General features: G+C 33.4%; 3 protein-coding genes and 1 long non-coding RNA gene across 13 annotated transcripts in view; all 4 read left to right on the top strand.

Moving 5' to 3' along the window:
- LOC122537499 (fibroblast growth factor receptor homolog 1-like) overlaps positions 1 to 9,341 on the top strand; it is a 100,309-nt gene extending 90,968 nt beyond the window's left edge. For 4 of the 5 annotated variants that reach the window (XM_043670701.1, XM_043670702.1, XM_043670700.1 and 1 more), the window contains 7 exons: positions 2,740 to 2,927; positions 3,974 to 4,106; positions 4,647 to 5,132; positions 5,822 to 6,320; positions 6,645 to 6,785; positions 6,923 to 7,028; positions 7,442 to 9,341. In XM_043670701.1, the coding sequence (XP_043526636.1) occupies positions 2,740 to 2,927; positions 3,974 to 4,106; positions 4,647 to 5,132; positions 5,822 to 6,320; positions 6,645 to 6,785; positions 6,923 to 7,028; positions 7,442 to 7,549 (1,661 nt within the window). In that variant the 3' untranslated portion in view covers positions 7,550 to 9,341. Of the gene's footprint in view, positions 1 to 1,447; positions 1,630 to 2,739; positions 2,928 to 3,973; positions 4,107 to 4,646; positions 5,133 to 5,821; positions 6,321 to 6,644; positions 6,786 to 6,922; positions 7,029 to 7,441 lie in introns of all 5 variants that reach the window. The other variant, XM_043670704.1, reaches the window with a different exon arrangement.
- Positions 9,342 to 10,136: 795 nt separating this feature from the next.
- On the top strand, positions 10,137 to 12,914 carry LOC122537483 (polycomb group RING finger protein 3). 4 transcript variants are annotated; one of them, XM_043670674.1, is made up of 5 exons: positions 10,137 to 10,362; positions 10,706 to 10,968; positions 11,094 to 11,239; positions 11,316 to 11,459; positions 11,538 to 12,914. In XM_043670674.1, the coding sequence occupies exons 2-5, from the start codon at positions 10,710 to 10,712 to the stop codon at positions 11,661 to 11,663; spliced, it is 675 nt and encodes a 224-aa protein (XP_043526609.1). In that variant the 5' UTR covers positions 10,137 to 10,362; positions 10,706 to 10,709; the 3' UTR covers positions 11,664 to 12,914. The 4 variants fall into 4 exon arrangements, with proteins under 4 accessions (XP_043526609.1, XP_043526608.1, XP_043526607.1 ...); XM_043670673.1 differs by having other exon boundaries at positions 10,675 to 10,968; XM_043670672.1 differs by having other exon boundaries at positions 10,622 to 10,968.
- A 1,084-nt stretch (positions 12,915 to 13,998) lies between these two features.
- On the top strand, positions 13,999 to 22,290 carry LOC122537481 (coiled-coil domain-containing protein R3HCC1L). 3 transcript variants are annotated; one of them, XM_043670667.1, is made up of 8 exons: positions 13,999 to 14,238; positions 18,258 to 18,404; positions 19,756 to 19,883; positions 19,965 to 20,085; positions 20,179 to 21,112; positions 21,192 to 21,432; positions 21,504 to 21,740; positions 21,791 to 22,290. In XM_043670667.1, the coding sequence occupies exons 1-8, from the start codon at positions 14,159 to 14,161 to the stop codon at positions 21,877 to 21,879; spliced, it is 1,977 nt and encodes a 658-aa protein (XP_043526602.1). In that variant the 5' UTR covers positions 13,999 to 14,158; the 3' UTR covers positions 21,880 to 22,290. The 3 variants fall into 3 exon arrangements, with proteins under 3 accessions (XP_043526602.1, XP_043526603.1, XP_043526604.1); XM_043670668.1 differs by having other exon boundaries at positions 14,002 to 14,238; positions 21,815 to 22,290; XM_043670669.1 differs by having other exon boundaries at positions 14,183 to 14,289.
- On the top strand, positions 14,296 to 15,527 carry LOC122537486. The gene is made up of 2 exons (XR_006308631.1): positions 14,296 to 15,332; positions 15,422 to 15,527. It is a non-coding gene; the product is annotated as an uncharacterized LOC122537486 (long non-coding RNA).
- Positions 22,291 to 22,317: the final 27 nt, after the last annotated feature.

Genomic DNA, 22,317 nt, shown 5'->3' with positions numbered 1-22,317 from the left:
ATTACTTTTACGAGAGATGTTCGAAATGACCACCTTGCATTTGAAAACAAGCCTGCACGCGTTTTATCATTGATATGGTTACTCTCTCTATCATTCCTGGTGTTTCTCGAATTTGTCGGAAGCGTTGCTCTATTCTATTTTGTAGTATATCAGCATTTTCAATCGATGTTGCGATGCAATAGGACCTCCACGGCCAATCCATTTATTTGCAAAGTGTTGATTTAAAATGCGATATGCGGTTTATGCATGATGGAGCTCCGCCGCATTTTAGTCGAGTGACTAGGCAATTCTTAAATCAACACTTTGCAAATAAATGGATTGGCCGTGGAGGTCCTATTGCATGGCCTGCTCGTTCTCCGGATTTGAAACCATTAGATTTTCATTTGTGGGGACATTTAAAATTTATTGTATACGCAACAACGATTGAAAATGCTGATATACTACAAAATAGAATAGAGCAAGGCTTCCGACAAATTCGAGAAACCAGGAATGATAGAAAGAGTAACCAGATGAATGACAAGACGCGTGCAGGCTTGTTTTCAAATGCAAGGTGGTCATTTCGAGCATCTTTTGTAAAAGTAATTGTAAAACAGAAAATTCATTGTATCTCATAAACGAAGACAGATAGGACATATATTTATATGACTTTTTTTTCATTATTTTTAGGCGTACAATCAACTCCCGAAGTGGGTCCCACAAGTTACGAAACACCCTGTATGTGTATTGTAAAGTACAGATTTACCCAGAATACGCACACAATAGAACTCCGTTTATATGAATTTATAATTGGAATTCGTATATAATATAATGTTAGATATCCACTGATTCTCTCCTCCATTAGTGATTTTTCGTTCAGGTTCAACAAGAGTTCATTTTATCGAATATTGATTAAAATTTGGAGTTCAAATAAATGGAATTCTACTATAGTATACTGTAGTGCAGTACACGTATACATGTTTGTGTACTTCGAACAATTTTAATTAATTCTGCAAAAATACGAATTTGTATAAAAATCCGCAGTCTGGTGATGATTAAATGATTAGAACAACGATTTTATTAGCATAAAAGGAAGAAGTTACATGATGTTAAATAATTACAAATATTATAACGTAAAACTTGAAAGTAGAAAATGCTTGTGAAAAGGGAAACTTTTAAATTTTGATGAGACGTGGAAGCAAGTTGCAAGCATTTTCAGTTAAAAAAGAAATTTCTAAATTCCATATTATATTGTGTGTTCTTTTTACGTTGTTACTCTCGCGTTGTTATTTGAGAAAAAAAAAAAAAAAGATCCTAATGACTGAGGGAATTTCAAAATTCCATAGTAATATTCTTTTGCTGCACCTCAATGAAAAACGAATATCGATCGAACGTTTCTACCAAACCTCTCCGGAAAAAGAAAAGTTATCACGACGTTAAGTTAAGTCGTGAATTTTCGTTACATCTGTAGAGCGTTTCCCTCATAAACCATACATCAACGTGGATTTCCCGAAGAACGTAACCGCGGTGATGAACAGCACGGTGACGTTCAAGTGTCCGATCGTGTCCGATCTTGAACCATATATACAATGGCTGAAAGTAGTCGAATACCCTGGTGACCAGGAGAATTCACCGACTGGGATTCTTCTTCAGGTACACACATACCGGATTGTTTAGATGGTGGAGGATTCTTCTCGATGGATTTTTAATTAAATTGCTAATTAAAAGCTATAGTATTTGTGTACACATAATAATATATAAAATAGTTTTAAATAAAATAAGACAGATTCTACGGGATTCTGGTGATCGGCGACTTGTTTGCGACGATTTTTAAACGATATATCTCACAGTGACTAACGATGGGTGAAGGAAACTTGTATCTATTTGCTATTTCAGGAGCTGCCACGTGGATTGTATCATTTCGTTTTCGACGTTATATTTTTTTAACGTTGTGTTACGTTCCTTTATTGTAGTTTCTCTCTTCTTTCGAATTTTCCTGTTCTCTGATACACGGGGAACGAGAAGCCTCTTTGAGATTAAATTTAAAGATGTATAGAGAAATAGATTTCAAAATATATGTCGAATACAGTTTATCTTATGAAAATCTAATGTACGCCAAACCCAAATGAAAACCGTTCGTGAAACGAAATTTCAACTTTCCTCGGTCAATTTTTTCAAATGAATCCCATTTTTTTAAGATGAAGATGTAGATGTAAAGAAAATTCTGTTCCTACTTTTTCTTAGATTAGATTTTGTAATTACATAGAAAATTCCTTCTCTTGATAATCAAAAATAAACTCTAAATCTTCAGTTCAATATTCAAGTATAAAATATCGAACATCTAACGATTAACTAACAATAATTAATTTTAACATTATTCCCCGTACACAAAATTTCTCCTCCCCTCTACTCCTTTCCTTCTTTCTAACCCAAGGATAAATTCAAAAATTCCAATTCTTAAAGTACTGAAACATAAATATAAATTCTTAAGGTGTAAAATATTGAAAATCTAACGTTAACTGTAATAACATTCATCTTTTCCCCTTTAATTCTTATAAAATCATAGGCAAATTCCAAAACTTCAATTCTGAAAGTACGAAACGGACAATGAATTTGTGGAATTCTTGAAAGGATTAAACAACCACTAGATCTGTGGTTTGCACTGGATTTAAGTTTGATCTCAAAGGACTTCCAATTCGTCTTCTATCCTCTGATACACTTGGAGCTTCGTAAAAATGGTGGTTGGGTCTATTTTTCCTGTAGAGAGCGTGAAACATCGGCCGATACTGACCAGGCCTCCGAGAAATACGACGGTTCTGGTAGGAAGCAACGTTACTATGACCTGCGAGGTTCTATCAGCCGCGCATCGACATCTCGAATGGTATCACGGTTATCACACGTCTTTCGACACTGTCAACAAAACCAATCAAAGTTTCCGGGTGGAGGTCAAGGTGGGCATGTAGAACTATCTCAAACTGCATGAAACACACGCTGAACTACATGCTTCTGCTTCTTCTATCGTTGAAGATAGATTGACAAACGAAAGAAAGTTATCGACAGACTGCGGATCTTCATGCAATTTTATATTTTTATGGACACGACTGAGCAGGAATTTAATTCATTTTCCTATTGAATGTTATAAAAAATCGCCTGCTTTCTATATATCACATACTTTTGCATACTGCGTGCAATTTTGCACTCTTCTGATTCTTAAAATTCACAAGTGCACAAATCCGCAATCTGATTATTAATAAAATGTAAATGTCGCTAAAGCTATATATATAGATGCTTTTAATATCTCTCCGTTTTGTAATCCTACTAATATTTCCCCAATTTTAACTTTCTTGTCCAACGTTCTTCGATTTTGCACTGGTGAATTTGATTCGCTGCTGCTACATTCTGAATTTAATTATGAGTTTAACTTGCTATTTTTAAAAAGTATAATTTCTTGAATATATCGAGATTGACATCATAATCTTTTGCAATTATGAAAAACGAGTAATTTTTTAAGCATTTTTAAAAATATTTTCTCGAATATTTATTCAAGAGTATGAAAAAATTAACGGAGTGTAATCTTCAAAGAAATTTATACTTATACTTGCACGAAAATATAGTAAATGTATTATCCTTCTGATTCTTGTATAATTTACAATTATATAATAGAATGTTATTTTCATCAGAAAAATTCCATTTATAAAATGGAATTTTATCTCTCTATATTTCAAAATGTCAAATGGCCAAAATTTAAATTGCACATTTTTCATTTAGCTTTAAAGCATAATATTTCATAATTCTTTAAATATCTTCCAAGCTATATGTCAGCATTAAATCAAAGTTACACATCAGCATTCTACCACTAAGTAAAATAAAATCGAAGATCTTGCAAATAACCACCTACCGAATTATACCCTTCTTAAACTATCTCTGCTCAACAACAACCAATATGTAATCATTCATTTTCCTGAATAACATTTCGAAAATTTAATATTTTTAACAGGCGGAAGGCGCCGAAAATCCGGAAGTACTGAAGCTGTACAACGTGACAGAGAAGGACGAAGGTTGGTACAGCTGTATCGCGCAAAATGCACTGGGCGAAACGTTTAGCAGTGCCTATCTTCGAGTAGTAGAATGTAAGTATCTAAAATTGTTTGTAAAATTAAAATTGCACAATAAAACAGTAATAAAAATAATTTACGAAACAATTACAAAAAACAATATAGTGATAAAAATTGTTGAAACAATTGGACCACGAATATTTATGCATTTATCAAAAGCACAAGAATCTCTAGTTAGGTATCATTTTCAGAAGAAAATAATAATTGTTATCTTATAACAATAATATAATAAACTTTCTTGAATTAACAGTTTAATTAGCATTCTATATTTACTAGAAAAACTATTACTTTTAACTACTTACTTATAAAACTATTAGAACTCAGACACACACAGAAATAATAATAGAAATTATGAAACTTATGTAAAATTTAAAAAATATCTCTCTAACATTTCCAAATATAGTACAGATTTCTATATAATTTAATTAACTTTCTGAAAGTGATTGCCTTCCTTCCAAAAATAATAGTAATAAAAACAACTTAACAACGTCTACATAAAATATTTTAACAATAAATATACTAATCTAACAATCTTGTCCCTTCTCAATGAAAAAGCTCTGGATCCCGGAATACCACTGACTGCGAAACCACAGATTCTCGTGAACGTTCTCGCTGCGGTCCTCTTCATATTCTTCGCCGTAGGCGTGGTGGTGGTTATATACATTTTCCATCGTCTGAAACGTGAAAAAATGAAGAAACTGCTGGCCATAGAAACGGCACGCGCCGCAGTCGTAACTCAATGGACGAAAAAAGTGATCGTGGAGAAGCAGAATTTGGTGAACGCGCAAAACGTCCAAGAACCATTACTGATGCCTGTAGTGAAGATCGAGAAGCAAAAGTCGACCGTTGCTGCGGAGGATAGTAACGGGGGAAGCATCTCAGAGTATGAGCTTCCGGTGGACAGTGCTTGGGAATTGCCGAGGGAACATTTGATCTTGGGCAACACCTTGGGCGAAGGTGCGTTTGGAAAAGTTATCAGAGCGCAAACGAATACTGGGAAACCTGGAATCCCTTGTGTCGTAGCTGTGAAGATGTTGAAAGGTATATTGCCATTTAAATGAAGTTTCTTTAGTGTTTTATTGTTCTTCTTTAGTTTCTTGGTTCTTCTTTATCTTCATATTAGCAGCTTGAAAATTCCTTAATAAATTTTATGAAGTTTGTCACTTTTCTTGACATTGTGTAGGGTCTTTTGTACTTTGTGAAATTCTTCTTCACATCATGTTTTAATAATTTCAATTATTTTTATAATTTTAATTATTTATTTAAATCATACTCTGGTTTTGGTAGTTCTATTAATTACTTTGTAAAATTTTTCATTTATCTTTACACTATGATTTTGAAAATTTAAAGTTCCTTTGCAAGATTTTTAATCTTTCTTCACATTGTGACTTTAATAGTTTGAAGTTTCTTCTGAATGTATTCAGTACTTTGTATTTAATATTTAATAAATATTTAATTTTTGATATTTAATATTTAATAAATTTATTCTTTCATTAGAATAAAATAATTCTCCAGTTAATTCAATCATTAAATTATGAATTTTCATGCATATAATAGACAAAAAGTTATATAAAATATAAAATATATTTGTTATAATATACAATATAATATAATGTATTTAAATATAGTAAATGAAACGAATTTCTTTAATTATGTTCTGTAGTTATGTTACGTAATATAAAAATCTGTAAAAATCCACAGACTTAACCTAATCACGAATTCTTCCACAGAGGGTCATACCGACGCAGAAATGATGGATCTAGTGTCTGAAATGGAGATGATGAAGATGATCGGCAAACATGTGAATATAATCAATCTACTAGGAGCTTGTACACAAGGAGGACCATTGTACGTAGTCGTAGAGTTCGCTCCACATGGTAATCTCCGCGATTTCCTACGAGACCATAGACCTTCCTCTGGATACGAACCAACCATTGGCCAAGAACCAAAGGAGAAGAAGACTCTCACTCAAAAGGATCTAGTATCGTTTGCCTATCAAGTAGCTAGAGGGATGGAATATTTAGCGAGCAGAAGGTGTATCCACAGGGATCTAGCTGCTAGGAATGTATTAGTCAGCGACGAATACGTATTGAAGATCGCTGACTTTGGTCTGGCCAGAGATATACACTGTCACGATTACTACAGGAAAACCACGGACGGTAGACTTCCGGTCAAGTGGATGGCACCTGAAGCCCTATTCCATCGAGTTTATACCACTCAGTCCGACGTGTGAGTACTCGATATTATTTAATTAATAGGAAATTTGTTGTTGTGAAACATATTGAAATTATTTGAAAGAATTTAAATACAAGAAACTAGAATTGTATTTATATTACCATTCGAACACACAAGTGTTCGACATTGTTTAATTATTGAGATGTTTAAAAAAATATTCGAATACCTAATTTATCATCTTCAAAATATGGAGTTACAGTTATTCGCATTTGAATGTCTGATATTATTTAATCATTAGGAAATTTCTTGTAGGAAATTTCTACAATTATTTACATTTGTCTAAAGTGTAACCAAAGTTGCTTGTTGTTAATGTTACAGATGGTCGTACGGGATTCTGTTGTGGGAGATCATGACACTGGGTGGTACCCCATATCCATCCGTACCATCTGTAGAAAAATTGTTCCAGTTACTAAGAACTGGCCATCGAATGGAGAAACCACCATGTTGTTCCATCGAAATGTAAGCACAACTTTTCAGAACTACATTACACATACTACACTATTACATTAATAGTAATACTACCAACAAAATACTGCCTGCTACAACAACAAAAAATTATTAACTGTTATTAACTATAATTATTAACTATACAACAGATACATGTTGATGAGAGATTGCTGGAGTTACCAACCTAACGAACGACCAATGTTTGGTGAACTGGTCGAGGATCTCGATAGGATATTGACGATAACTGCAAACGAGGTAAGTAATGTTATATATACAAATCTAATATCCTCCTCTTCTTTATGAAGCTCAATATTTTACTTAAAACTCTCAGAAGTTATGCGATTCCACGTATCTCTACACAGTAATTAATTTTATCGCAACTTAATTTTTAAGTGCCAATACTTTCTCTAGATATTTTTTGCAACTACTTTGCTTTTAAAATCAAACAAGAATTTTGCAGCAAAAGATACTTATCATAAATAAATATTAAATATTAAACATTAAACAACGTTCCAAAGAATCGAAGCTTATTTCATTTCTTGTCTCACCAACTAAACTTTTTTTGCAATATTTTCCTTTAGAAATCCTTACCAAAGAGTACTTATCATAAATAAATATTCTTTCTGGAAATCGAAAAGAAAAAGAAATACATTGACATATCATTTCAGGAATACTTGGACCTTGGGCTGCCGCAACTAGACACACCACCGTCCAGTCAAGAGTCCAGCGAGGCTGACGATGACGAAGGTGAAGAAAAATTCCCCTATTTACTGTGAATAAACCTGACGAACGATCGGTTTTCGCCGAAAAATTTGTAAAACTCTCTTAAAGCTGAAGAAGGAAGAAAACAGAGATCGAGAAAGAATGAAGCACGAGAAAGAAGAAGCGGAAACGAAATGAAGAACAAAACGAACGAAAATCACGAGGAAGAAAAGACTGTTTTGCAGCCGAAGAACGCAAAAACGGAAATCGATCGACTGACCTAACGAACACGCCAAATAATATAAATCAGTATTGAATTGTTTAGTGCGTATTCTGTAGAATTAAGAAAGAAGAAGAAAAAAGAAGAAAATATCGATCGAGAAAGAACACTCTGGCCTTCGAGGAGAGACTGATTTTCTTACGAAAAATATTGTATTTATTTTCCTCTTATCTTTGTGTCCTGGGAAATCGATTACTATTATGGAACACGCATTTGTTCCACATTTCTCAGGTCTCGATTGTAACACACTCGTATTTCGAAGACTTTACTGTACACCTGAACCAGGTTTGCAGCCAAAACAACAAAAATAAAATATAATAAAAAAAATGAAATTTACTACAAAATGTTCACGTTCAATTTTGTACATCTTATATTACCGTGCCATTGATAAGTGCCTTGGAAAAAAGAAACGATAGAGAAGAGACCGAAGAAAAGTTCCACCAGGGCTTCTTGTATTCGTTAATATGAAGAGAAGAAAAGAAACACGTATATATGTATAATATATATATGGTGCACATCAGGTTTGCACGGAAGAGATTCCTAAATCACAGAGGATCATCTCGAAAAGTGTTTATAACTAGTCAATTAATAAACCTGTACGTTTCTCTGTAACATAGCTCAGTTATTAAAGAATAATGATATATATGTATATGTATTATGCCAGCGTTTCTACGTGAATTGTGGACGTTAATAAGTAACAAGCGCGGATCTTCTAATTTTTGTAAAAAGATTGTAGATTATAAATGAATACAGTTTTTTAATAAAACAACGAATTTTTGACGTTAAATATATTCACAGCGTCGTCGTCGAGAAAAGACGAATACGAAAGAGTCATACTATTCAATGAATAATGTATATTTTCTTGTTAATGCGATGAAAGATAACTCTACATATATGATAAATAGACTGCAGGTCTTTATACAATTTTTGTGAACATAATCAAAGAAATGTAGCCTGAGCAGAAAATTATTTCCAATGCTAAATACTGTAATAAGTATTCTATTTTCATTGTGTTATACATTTCATGTTACACTTTTTGCATTTTATGCACTTTTGCATCCTAAAATCTCCTAATAAATATATAAAAATCCGCAGTCTAGCGATAAATATAAAAAAAAGAGGTGGAAAAAGAATTCGTTGCATCGTCTACGTGAACGTAAAATGCATAAGATGTATAAATGGTGCATGCGAAAGGTGCTTAGTAGTAGATAATTTATTTCTCTGTATATTGTTACTTAGGATTGTATTCTAGTATATCGTTAACACATTTTCTTTTTGTATAATTGCAGAACAAATGAGGCGAGATACGTGTAAAATAAATAAAAAGGATTTATCAGTTGATCAACAAAAACCATATGTAAAAGCGATGAAAAATTCTCTGTACATAGCATCAGTCTGTTTATTTAAAAGTTTTCTCGATTTTCTTTTTCGTTCTTGTTTCGTTACCCAGCACCTAAAGGTAGCCAGTGAATCAGCATTTACTAAGGTAGATGTAGATTATGTATGTATAGTCTGCGTAAATATCGGATTATTATTGTAACGTAAATTTCGTCTCGAATAAACTACTGGAAACTGTACCCACATCATTCGACGTTTATTATTTCCAGATGTTTTCGCATGACTTGTGCGATTTTCATGGATCTTATTTGTTTTAAACGTATGAAATCAGGATTCTAAGAAGGATGGAGAAATATCAAACGAATTTTCGAGACATAAAAATTATTATTTTAAATCGAGGGTGTTGAATTTGAAAGTGCTGAATTATTGTTTTTAAAAGAAATTGCAAGAATTATTTTGTTCTAATCAGTGGGCTAAAAATCATAATGCTGTAAGTCAGCCTAATGCTTTTTCTTATTGCTATTACATGATAATTATGAAATTATTAATAAAAGCATTAATAATTATTATATGAAACTGCTTATTATTTAATTAACCATCAATAATACTTTTAAAAACTTGAACATGTTCCTCAAATTTTGACTTACATCCATATGATTCTCACCCCATGCAAAAGTATCACAGTTCAAAGTTTGAATATTATATAAATTATAGAAGAACATGCTATATAAATTACATAAGTGTTAAAATGTTATATATTTATAAATTTCGAAATCATTTCTATTAATAAAATTAACTAATCGGATCTCTGCTCAACTTTCGTCAAAGTTTACAATTTTCTGGTATAATTCGTCCAGCTTAATTAATGTGGGTTAAAATCGATCGAGTTACGGGCACGTAAAATAGATGTGTACTCATCTACACGGTTAAACGAATAAACAAATTAGTTTATGATTGATCGCGAGCATATCGAGGACATTGGGAAACAGAACCTTTCCCCCACCATTAAACAGAACCGCGTGTCCAGAGAAAAGTTAAACCATGAGATAAGTGATGGCGCTGAGATCGGTTCGTTTTGTTGTCATCACCCACATTTACACTAAGTTGTTTTCACCAGATTTTTAGTCGTAATATTTAATTTTGTATCCCTAGATTTAGCTTCGATTCAACGACGAAAGATGCCGAGGATGGTACGGACCATACGAACGGAACTTCCGAACGAATAACAGAAATAAAAGTTGCCGTTGTGTGCTAACACTCGACATTCAGGTTAGAATCAGATAACCCACGTTTATAACCCTGCAGAGCACGAAATTTATATTCTCTTGCAGATTGTTGCATACTAACCTTCATTTTATTTTCTAACATATTTTAAACGAGTTACGCCATGTGTTTCTACAACGAATTTTATGGAATTTATGTATTACTAAATTTTGATCATTTTTATACTATCTTGTGAATACCATTGTACATATGTGTGTTTGACGTATAATAATGTCGTGAATTATGTGTGATTTTAGTCTAGTAGTTTGAAACCATTTAACGGCATTGCAATCTGATGGCACTTGTATGGTGTCGCAGGTAGTAATATTTATTAAATGGTGATTACCAGTGCCATGGAGAGGAGAATCAAGTTAAAAGCACTGAACAGCCACATAACGTGCAAGATATGCAAGGGTTATTTGATAGATGCCACTACTGTTACGGAATGTTTACACACATTTTGCAAAAGTTGTCTAGTCAAGCATTTAGAAGAGAAGCATACCTGTCCAACATGCCAAATCGTCATACATCAATCGCATCCCCTCCAATACATAAGCTTTGACAGAACTATGCAAGATATTGTCTATAAATTAGTTCCTGATCTTCAAGAAAGTTAGTTTCCTCCACTAATAAAAATGATCGAATAACTAGAAAAAATTGTCTATAACTGATTGCATAATTGTGATTTGACATATATATGACATATATTTGATATATAATTGTGACATAACTTTTAGATGAAATTAAAAGGGAAAGGGAATTTTATAGAGCAAGAGGTTTACCTTGCCCAAAAGATGTCTTACCTAATGCTGGGGATATTGAAGAAGAAAAAGCAACAGCCGATGCACATGCGGAATCAGACTATCACCGTACTGATGAACAGGTAAAGAGAACTAGAAATCATTTGCTTGGTATTTGGAATAATTTCTCACGATTCTAATAAGTAGATATTTTCACAGGTTAATGTATGTCTGGAATGCGTAAACACAAGTTTAAAGACTTTGAAACGAAGATTTATCAGATGCTCTGCCCAAGCAACTATTACACACTTGAAAAAGTTTATTGCCAAGAAAGTGTTAAATGGAATGGAGAAATATCGAGATGTGAGTAAATATTATAAGAAATTTACATTATTTTAGACTAGATTATTAAGAATTACTAATTAACAATTCTCTCTGCAGATTGATATTTTGTGCAATGATGAACTATTAGGTAAGGACCACACGTTGAAATTTGTTTATGTAACAAGATGGAGGTTCCGGGACCCACCTTTAAGGCTACAATATAGACCACGAATAGATATTTAAGAATAATATCTCTATGTTCGATATGCGATGGAAATCTTACAAAATCTTGTACCTACTTTATACGTTTGTTAGTTCTATCTGTATTGACTGTCATAGTACTTATTTCTCTGTGTTTTTGGACACGGTAAAAAAATTCAATTTTAAAGATAGTTTTTTGCGACGGAGCAAAGTTTGCTTTAGACCATATCTTTTTATACATATAGAAAGAATTGCTTTAGTCAGATTTCCAATAGCAATCAGCACAACATATTTTAAGGATAGTAATTATCATTCGGCACATTCGATTATCATTTTATTTCTTTCTAGTTAAAGTTCAGGATCGTTTGTGTATTTGTTTTCAACTGAGTTACATTAACTCACCTCTTTTTCTTTTTTTTTTTTTTTTTATCGCGTTTGTTATGATTTACTATTCTTGTGTAACGCATAAATATAAGTAGACCAAGAAACCATAGCGACACTGTAACAACGAGAAGACAGTTTTTTCGTTCGCTGACAGTATCGCTGAACGTAATTCTAAATATTTAGTTGTACATTACCGTGACGCGCCTTGTGTGTTCTCGTATCGATCCCCCTTTGAATAATATCTTTTAGTTCGGTAATACGAAAAGAGCAATCAGTGCCCGCCACGGATAAGAATTTGTTGCTTTTTCGCGCACAGCAACGGGACAAAAAGATCGCCCTTGTCGTAATCATAAGACGTGAATTTCTTTTTATATATACCCTGATTGTATATAGAATATTTTTGACAGAATTCTGATAATATTGCGTGTAGACGCAGCTTTGTATTAGGAAAAGGGGAAAAAAGAAAATAGGGAAAAAAAGAAGCTGGGTCCGGACAATGGGAGATCTGGACCCCTTTAACTTTGTATGTTTATGCGCTGTACACATTCTAATTCGAGCCCCGGTTTTCGCTCAATGCCGGGGTACAAATGAATTTTATCAGATGCGACATATTTTCTCGAGGAATTTGACATGGACAACGATGCGTTGAGCGAAACGACCGGGGTCACTTGTCGCTTAGTAGTTAAATAAACTTGTTTTCGACAAACATTGTAAAGTGGAAAATGAAAAAATCGTGTGATTGTATATAAATACCCTAGGAAGTGATGAGGATATAGGGGGAGGAATAAGTGAAGTGAAATCGACTTTACGAAGTAGCAGCATTTTATGAATGCTAGAGCTTGTATGTTGTACACTATGTGTGTATTTCCATAAATTATTGAATAAATATGTTTTGTACAGTATCAACTAGATCGGTTAACGAGAATTCAAATATCATTGAAAGGTATAGGAAACATATAAATAGACTGCGGATATTCAGGCAAATTTATATTTATTTATGAATATTTTATATATTTTTCTGTTATCTATGTATTTTGTACATTTTTGCATCCTCAAATTTGCATAACGTGTGTATAAACATCCATAATGTACGTATAAGTACCTTTCAAACACCTTAATCTAACTAATGAATCTGTCGACGTAACGTTTTTTAATTGAATTGCACATAAAATAGCGACTAATGATCTGACGCTACATCATCAAACTGATGCCATGACATTATATATATATATACACATATATCTTGCAAAATGTTTTTAAAAGAAGAAAAAAATTTGAATAACGTACTTACTCAATAACGACTTACATACAACCAATGATTTTCCAATTAATCACATGTTTTATGTTTCCCAGTCAAAAAATTCATTATAAACACTTGCAATTCAGTGCACGAAACAATCTTAATGAATTGGAATGGAAAAACTTGTGTTAATTTCCCAAATGAAACGCGGGAAAGGAGACGATACTTCCAGAGAAAATTTTGCACGAAACTACGCGGTTTGAAGTAACGTGCATACGCAGTAGTCGCGTAGATCAGGGCTTAAACTTTTCTCTTTTACCTGAGCAAATATTTTCGCGACCCTGAGAATAGAGGTATATAAACTAAGAATACGAATTAAAACATTTGCTGATAATAAATCATTAAAAAAATTTATTCGAAAACAATTCTTTAGTGCCAAACTGGTTTTAAATTAATTTTCAGTCGCATGCATAGTAGTCACATAGATGGAAATAAACGGACGCATGCGCGTCCGAGTATAAACTAGAAAATACGAATTAAAACATTTGCTGATAATAAATCATAAGAAAAATTTATTCGAAAACAATTCTTTGATGCTAAACTTAATTTTAATTTTAATTTTTTAAAACTTAGTAATTTTGCTTAGATGGAAGCAAATGGACGCATGCGCAATAGTCGCGTAGATGGAAGGAAACGAACGCATGCGCAGTAATCACATAGAGGGAAGCAAACGGACGCATGCGTGAGGCGTTCCGAAGTTCACAGTTTATGGTCAATGTGCGTTGGGTAGAGACCGTTGCTGCTGTCCGGCAGCACGGTGAACGTGATTTTATTTGACTGATTTTCGATGAATTCGATTCCAAATGTCAGTAATTCCCTCGTACGCGTAATCTGCACACAGTTTCGCGGATAAATGAGCTTGCAAGACAGCCTATTCGCCGAAGACGTGGAGCACGACGTGACTCTGTTTTCAAGGGATAAGAAACGGAAAAGGTAGGAGAACCAAACGATCACATTTCCTGGTGCAACAACGCACCTTTAAAGGTTAGATCTACTACGGTTTCTACAACGTGTCTTCCAACATTATTTGTCACTTTCCATTTCTACAAATGTTTATGATACATCGCGTCATGAAGCTTTCTCCAAAAAATCATCAGTTTTAAACTTTTCAAGAATGTAGCTCGGCAACGTGAATGTAGTTGGACTGTTTGTCAATCACGTAAAGGAAATGAAATAATGTACGTCGATTTGATAACTTGATAGCAATTTTTGTTAGCGATTTGTTAGCCGAACGTTATATAGCAGAAACGCATTGCGTTAAATTTATTTGCATCCTTGACATACAATTGAAATTCAAAGATAATCAGAGTTAACCTTAGAATCTGAAAAATTAGGATACCATAGAACCGCTGAAAAGTGTTATTGGTATCTTTTATGGCCTCCGTACGAAATATTTATACATATCTCGGTTTAAAGGTGATTGATGTCATTTATCTTTCAAGCAACTGCTTTTCGATCGCCACTACTGTGAGTTAGATGCTTAATTGTTTCGTATACAGTGACGCTCTGTATCAGTATTAGTCGAAGAATTTGAGTAATATAAATATTGAAAAAAATTATCTTTTTAATAGAAAAATTTTATATTTGAATAATGTAAATCCTAGAATAATTTATTTGAGTTTACATTTAAGACTATCATAAATGTAACTTCGAATATTTCTTGTTCATATTTGAAATTCTTTGTCTAACACTTGCATCATTTACCATTTCGACTCTTCAATTATCGAATTACGAAGTTACAAATGAAAATGTAAAAAACAAAGTTACAAATATTCGATTAACTTGGTATAATTACGTAATATGAAAAATTAAATGGGAACACAGTCAATTGTCTTGTAACTGGTCGTGCATTTCCAAATCATTACATTGATCCGCTTTTTCTTTCTACACAATTTCTCTGCACATTTCAAACACTTGCGTGTTTTATTTAGACATTTATATTTTTAGCAAACTACACATTGTTTTAAGAAACACAAAAAAAGTGTGACTCATTGGCTTAATGCCCAAAGAAAATCAGAATGGGTTTTGTAAGTGGCAATCTCTTTTTTCCCTTTTTTTTTTTCGTTTCTTTTCTTTTTTGCTTTTAATTAACATTCCATTGTTTTTTGCATTTCAGTTACAATATTTTGATAAAAAGTTAATGGGTTTATAAGTTGCGGATATTGGTTAACTAGCCCTTTATAGATGGCGGAACTTGCGCGTACCTCGTTAAATAAAATTTATACGAAACGTGAAGTTTAATGGAATGCATTATTTTTATCAACGAAAATAACGAAGAAAATAACTCGAATAATAATATAAAACGTAATAAGGAAGAGGATAAGAAAATAATGAAAATAATAAATACAAGATTAACTGCAAATATATAAGGATGCCGTATAATATTTCATAAATATCTCATTGACATTATGTTTCCAAAGCTATCAAAATTTAATAATAAAATTTACAAACTTCGTAAACATTCTCTGATATGACGATTTTATTTTGTTTAAAAAATGATTGTCCGTCATATTTGATAATTGCAGAATTCAAATGGTAAATAGTTTTTTTTAATGGAAAAAGAATGTAAATTTCATGTTTTTTATGGTAATTAACACTATAATAATTTTCTTCGGTAGAATAGAATAATTTTTAAAAAATGAAAGTACCAACAGTCTATATATTTTTCATTATTACTATTGTTTTCCTAAATGCATAAATATAGTAAACAGAAGTTCGATAGTGACGATACAGTGCCAAAATTACCATACCGCATGTCTGTTTATCCAGAAAATCCTCACTGACACTTACATCATTTACCACTTAGTCTCGTCGATTATTGAAGCTACGAACAGGGGGAACAGCTGACCGATTTTGGATGTCCTCCGTACAAATAATTGTTAATCCACAGAGTGCAATCGGTTGCTCAGCATTATGTCGCTCACGTATACGCGTGATTACATGAACCACGCAACACTTACGGGTCACACGCGACTCTGTTTCTCCTTTGTAGTTCAAGGCTCGTCGATTTAGTCGTTCTTTGAAACGTAATTAAACGGATTTTACTCTTGAAACAACGATTTCAACAACCGGATCGGATGAAACGATTGTTTTGCTCGGCCTGTTAGAGTCGATTTCTTTTTCTTTTCGGCTTTCATATCTGACTACAAAGGAAAAAGAAACATCGAGAACTGCGATTACCATGCTACACGGTTCGTTCCACTCGAACAGATGGCATGTAATTTAATAACTATCGTGGAGCGACGTTGAGCTGAAAATTTTATCTTATTTTCCTCAGCATCCATTCTGAATTCGATTGCTTTATTTATCTCTACCAAGATCACCACCCTCCTAAATCGTGAGAGTGCATTTTTTGTTTTCTACTTTTCTGGATTACGTCTGTTTCAATGTTCCCAATGCTTTCTAAAAACACCTGATTACGACGTTGCACATAATAAATTCTTTTATCCGACTGTTTTATACCGGTCGAACGTAACAGCCGGTCTTCATGGAAATTGATTATGTGAAATGTTAACGAAGTTGTAACACTGGTGCGACAGTCAAGTCAGAAAGTTGATTAAAAGTCGGTTTTAAAAATTTTACTTTGCTTGCACAATTCTTATTCTCACAAATAATATATAAGAAATAACTATTAAGGAGCTCTTTATTTGTATGATCTTGAGAAATACTTTGAAAGTCAGCAGTTGAGTCATATGTAGAAATGAAATAAAGAATATTTTATTTTAAGTAAAATAAAAAGAATAATTAGAATATAATAAAAAGAATAACTAGAATATTTATTAAATGGAATAGACAGAAATAGAAGCCCTTAATATTACAGTAACAGGAAAGAAACTAGAACTCTCAAACGTCTCGATACTCTAAATCTGTACACCCTCACGACTCGCTATTCTCTAACTAAAATCCTTTTCTGCTCGAAACATTCGTCACGCGTACACTCACGTACACAAACACAATCATACCCTTAATATTTTAAGTTCTAGAATGGCCAAAACAAACATTTCCAGGTCTCAGGCCTAGCTTTCGCTATAATATTTGACACTCCACTGGAGACTTTTGGCGTCAATTGTTGGGTACTAGAAGAAGTTGCGGGCCCTTTCCTAGAATTCCCCACATATACATAACTGCTCTTTGAAATACTGCAAATTTGGAAAATTTTAAGGAAATAGTATTCTAAATCAAATAGTATTCGGTAGAAGAATTTGGATATTTTAAACATAGGTAATTGTGCAAGCTGTAGAGGACGCGTTCCTCTGGCCTTGGTTCTACAGCTAGGCCCAAATAATTGGAAATTATTAGGTAATTGCAAAAATTATTTTATGAAACTGACCTTTGACCAACAACACATTTCGACCGAAAATGACCTACCTCCCCTTATGTATATAAGGCTGACATTGTAAAAAAACTCAGTACTCGCTGCTAGCCTACTTGGCTATCGCAGTCGCTTCAATATTATCTTTTCACGTTCATCGTTACCATCACCACGTATTCCCAAACAAACTACAGGTGCATATTTTTTAATTCAAAAATCAGCATTAATTAATTACCAGTTTCTATTTTTTAAACATCCATTTTCTTAATCTTAATATCACAGTACATAAATCTAATCAATTTGACTTTTGTATAATTCGAACAAAAATTTTTTAAAAATTATTTCTTACTAAAATCCCCTGTGATGCGTAAAAAAATAATTTCACGAGTTTCTGATGCAAGTGTCTCATTTCACGCCTGTGGAATGACGTGCGATTATTCAGACTCGAGGATGACTCTGATTTTAAGGAAACCAACGAAGGAGAAAGTGAAACGTTATGTAAAAGTTAGCCGGCATGTGTTCATTTGACAGGATACGAACAAAGTGGCCTGGGGCAAAGCGGTTACGTTCACCCGTTGGCCATACTCAATCCAGTCTCACTTTCAGCCACGATCGTAACACGTTCTTTTCGCTTTTACAGGGTACTCGTCTTTCCACCTGTAAACAACTATCGGAGATACATCATACACCAGTTGGTGCAGGACCGTTTTGCCGATCTGCACACATTCTCGATCGGCCAAAGTTCTGCCAGACGAACCGTCGTCTGTTACAAGAGTGACGTGATAAGGTATCGAAAAGACCTATTATTGTGTCGTTTTAACTGTTCTATGATGATAAAATGGTTTCATTAAATGGCTGTTGCTATCCTCGCCTTGGAACTGGTTTCGTGAAGAGAGCCTCTTGTGTGTACAATCTGTCACAAAAATCCTCATTCAAGTCTTCCTTTAAAGAAATGTCATGACAAAAATGTTAGCATCGACAATCTTTTTAGCATCTGATTTTTAGCATTTAATGTGACAATCAAATTCAGATTCAGATTCAAGTTTTGATTCATATTCAATTTTATACTCAAATTCACATGCAAATTCAGTTTTAAATCCAGATTCTATGTAAATTAAGATACAAATTTACGTTCAAACTTAAATTCAAATTTACATTCAATTTCATACCCATACTCAGATCAAAATTCAGATTCAAATACAGGTTTCAATTCACATACAAATTAATATAATTGAAGTTAAACATATGTATCACAATTTCTTACATTTTTAGATAATAAATAACTGAACTACACGGGAATTCTTAAGAAAAGATAGATTTAATATTGCATTAATATCTTATAGGTATCAATAAAAGAATTTGCAATTTTTTTCTTTTGACAGTAATAAAATTACCACATAGTCGCCAAAAGCTTTTATCATTTGTATAGACTTTTGTAACTGTCCATGTAAAATAAACAAGTATATATTTCCTAATAAGTCACTAAATATAGTCCTGTGGTCAGTTAGCAAAGCGTTATTATATTCTTTTACTGATATATGATATGATCAAACCACGAAGTGTAGGATTTCATTGTTTTCCGCTGTGAATAGACTACGTTTTTCCATTGATAATCTATTGATAAAATCTCTGATAACAATTACAGTTCAGTGATTTCTGTAAAAATTGTGACTAAACACACGTGTTTGTGTCAAATTAAAGAAGAAATTGTTACTATACCTTTACAGAATAATTTTTATGTAGAATATTTGTTAATTGTTACAATATCGATGAAATAGATCATCAAATTTAATTGTTTTAGGTCAAAGAATATTCCTATTTTATCATCACTTTAACGTAACTAATATGATTAATATTCATTTCTGTTTAAAATTTAATTTTTAATTCTTGGTTCGTTCGAAAGTAGAACGAGTTCTAAATTGAATCATATTTATGCAAAATTCACAAACAAGTCTAATACCGTTACGAAATACGTCTACAAGAATGAAATTCTTACGACGTAGCAGCAATAAACGAAAGTGAAACTGACCGGCTCAAGGTCGCGTGGCCATAGTACTCAAACGTATCAGAGAATTGTACAATTTAAAAATGAAATTGTAAGTGATTATCCGTTGTAATTTCTTATTTCTCAATTTAAGGGATCCGAAATTGAATGGTGAACAGTGTAAACCAACAACAAAAGGTATTGATACGTTGTTCGAGATGGGTGTTGAAGGACAACGATCGCCTTCCGCATCTCCAGAACACGTACGAGTTCAAAGACAAAGTAATCAAGAAATAATATAATGAGTTTTTATTAAAAGAAACATTGTACAAAATTAATTGAAATTATCATTTGAATTTTTAGTCAAATCAACGCCAACAGTTGAGATCTATAGGCCACCAGCTGCTAGGAGAGTCAGAAATGAACTTCAAACAAGCGTGGACCAAGTTCAGATACAAACATCTGCCGATTCATTTACTACAAAGTAAGAAATTGCAAAAATCTATATTTTCTTCTGTTTCTCATAATTCAAGGAATAAATTATATATATATATATATTTTTTTTTTTTTTATTAAGAACTTCTCGTCAAAGAAGGCCAGATCGTGCAGTTTACATACCAAGGCATCGTAGAAGTTTGGAAACGGAAGGAAGTCCTCAACCTCAATCAGAATCTGCTCGTGTGAATCGTATAGTTAAGGACAGCTTGCCCTCTGCTTTTTGTGGACAATCAAGATCAAGTTCGAATGTCAAAGAAATGGACAGCGAAACTGATGCACAGCAAAGTATGGAATGTGAAAAAACGAGATCAAATACGTACTTCGATAATAATCAAAGCAATGGTGACACCGAAGTCTGTCAAGAAGATCCAAAGGAAACAACTTCTTCGATTGTTCCAGAAGAACCTACAATGGAAGCCAGTAATGAAATAGCAATTGAGCAATTATTTAATTTAAATGAAGATGTGCCAAATAATTCGAATAGTGCTCCTGCTTCTGAAGATAAATGTGAGATAACTGATACAGAATTTCAGACAGAAACTCTCGGAGAGCAAGAAATTTCTAGTAATTCTAGTGAAATTAAGAATAACTTAGACTCGGTTGAAACATGTATATATAGTGAGATTAATGTTAATGAAGAAATAGACAGATCTGATAAATATAAGGACGATATTATCATGATTAACTCAGATGCAAATAATAAAAAACACGCAGAGATCTCAAATAAGGACGAAATAACGAATCAAAAGAACGTGCAAATGATGCGTCGCAATATGGTGTCAAACGTGCTGATTATATCAGATACTGTACAGAAAGAACCAGAACCTGTTAAGGAGGTTATTCCAGTTCCTCTAACATCACCAGAAAAGAAAGTGAAAAAAGTTATACGGCAGAAAAGTAAACCTGCACCGCCACCTTCTCCGCCAGTTAAAAAAATGAATAGGGACGAATGTGACTGGGACAGTTTGTTCGATGACAATGGTGATTGTCTCGATCCAACTCTTATCGAGGAGGCAAGTATTCACAAAGTTATTTTATCTTTTATCAACATAAAAGAATGAAATTGTTTTATTAAGTCATTTTTTATTTTAGTTAACATCGGCTGTTGGTGATGTTATGATAGAACAACCGAAAAGCGATTATAAACCATACACCAAACACATCGAAGTATCTAGCGACGAATTTGCTCACGTTGTTGAAATTTACAATTTCCCATCAGAATTTAAAACCAGTGACTTGGCAGCTGTTTTTAGTCCTTTCAAGAACGGTGGCTTTGAACTGAAGTGGGTAGATGACACTCACTGTCTCGGAGTCTTCAGTAGTCCTCTTGTTGGTAATTAGAAACGAGTCAAACTTACACTAACATCACGACTAACAAGCACTCATTCGCTAAATCGGTTTCAGCTGCCGAAGTATTGGCTTCGGACCATCCGTTTGTTAAAACACGACCTCTAAGTGAGGCCACAGCCTTAAGTAAAACGAAGGCAAAACGAAGCGCGGAATTTTTACAGCCATACAGAAGTCGTCCAGAAACGTGCGCGGCATTAGCGAGACGATTGGTTACGGGTGCTCTGGGTGTAAAATTAGCTACTGCTAGACAAGAACGCGAACATGAAAAGAACATATTGCGTGAGGCTAAAGGTAAGTGTCATTTACGCAGCAAGTTTCTTACGACGTAAAATACGAAAAAGGGATGTGTCCTTTTTTGTTTCTAGAAAAACGTAGATTAGCCAACAAACAGCGAGAAGATGCCTGGGAGGGCATTATACCCGAGAAGTAGCATTATTTGTTGAAAATATAATGTTCACACATTGAGAATTATTTACATCGTTGTGTAAGTGTTTTACGACATTTACATGCATTTGTGCCTTACTCATCTATTCTCATCTTTGACAAACTCATTTTTGTCGAACTGATTGGGCGATTGGTTTTGGGAACATGGGATGATTGCTTGCCAATAGATGAGTGTGGCATGACAAAACTATCAAGTAACAGATCTATTTGCTTAGGACTGGTAAAGTGAATTTTCCAGTGCTTGTTTATTTTCTACGTATTATGCATATCACAATATTCAGACCAGTTGAATGAGCGTGCCTGTTGTACTATTTTCTAACAGAAGGGTATTAAGTATTTTAAGTAAACGTCTAAAGGGTGATTTACAGCCTTGTTATATTAGGAAATTTTATAAAAGGAAAAAAAAAACAGATGTAGAAGCGTT

This window comes from Frieseomelitta varia, unplaced genomic scaffold (genome assembly GCF_011392965.1).
Source record: "Frieseomelitta varia isolate USP_RPSP 00005682 unplaced genomic scaffold, Fvar_1.2 scaffold_912, whole genome shotgun sequence".
Classification (NCBI taxonomy): domain Eukaryota; kingdom Metazoa; phylum Arthropoda; class Insecta; order Hymenoptera; family Apidae; genus Frieseomelitta; species Frieseomelitta varia.
This window is presented reverse-complemented; position numbering and strand designations above follow the sequence as displayed.

Excerpts from the sequence above, each read along its gene's own strand:
- LOC122537481 (XM_043670667.1), top strand. The coding sequence starts at position 14,159 with ATGAGCTTGCAAGACAGCCTATTCGCCGAAGACGTGGAGCACGACGTG. Across the intron at positions 18,405-19,755 it reads TACAAGAGTGACGTGATAAG|GGATCCGAAATTGAATGGTG; the intron begins GTATCGAAAAGA and ends TCTCAATTTAAG. Across the intron at positions 21,433-21,503 it reads CTTCAGTAGTCCTCTTGTTG|CTGCCGAAGTATTGGCTTCG; the intron begins GTAATTAGAAAC and ends AATCGGTTTCAG.
- LOC122537483 (XM_043670673.1), top strand. The coding sequence starts at position 10,692 with ATGGTGATTACCAGTGCCATGGAGAGGAGAATCAAGTTAAAAGCACTG. Across the intron at positions 10,969-11,093 it reads AGTTCCTGATCTTCAAGAAA|ATGAAATTAAAAGGGAAAGG; the intron begins GTTAGTTTCCTC and ends CATAACTTTTAG. Across the intron at positions 11,460-11,537 it reads GAATGGAGAAATATCGAGAT|ATTGATATTTTGTGCAATGA; the intron begins GTGAGTAAATAT and ends TTCTCTCTGCAG.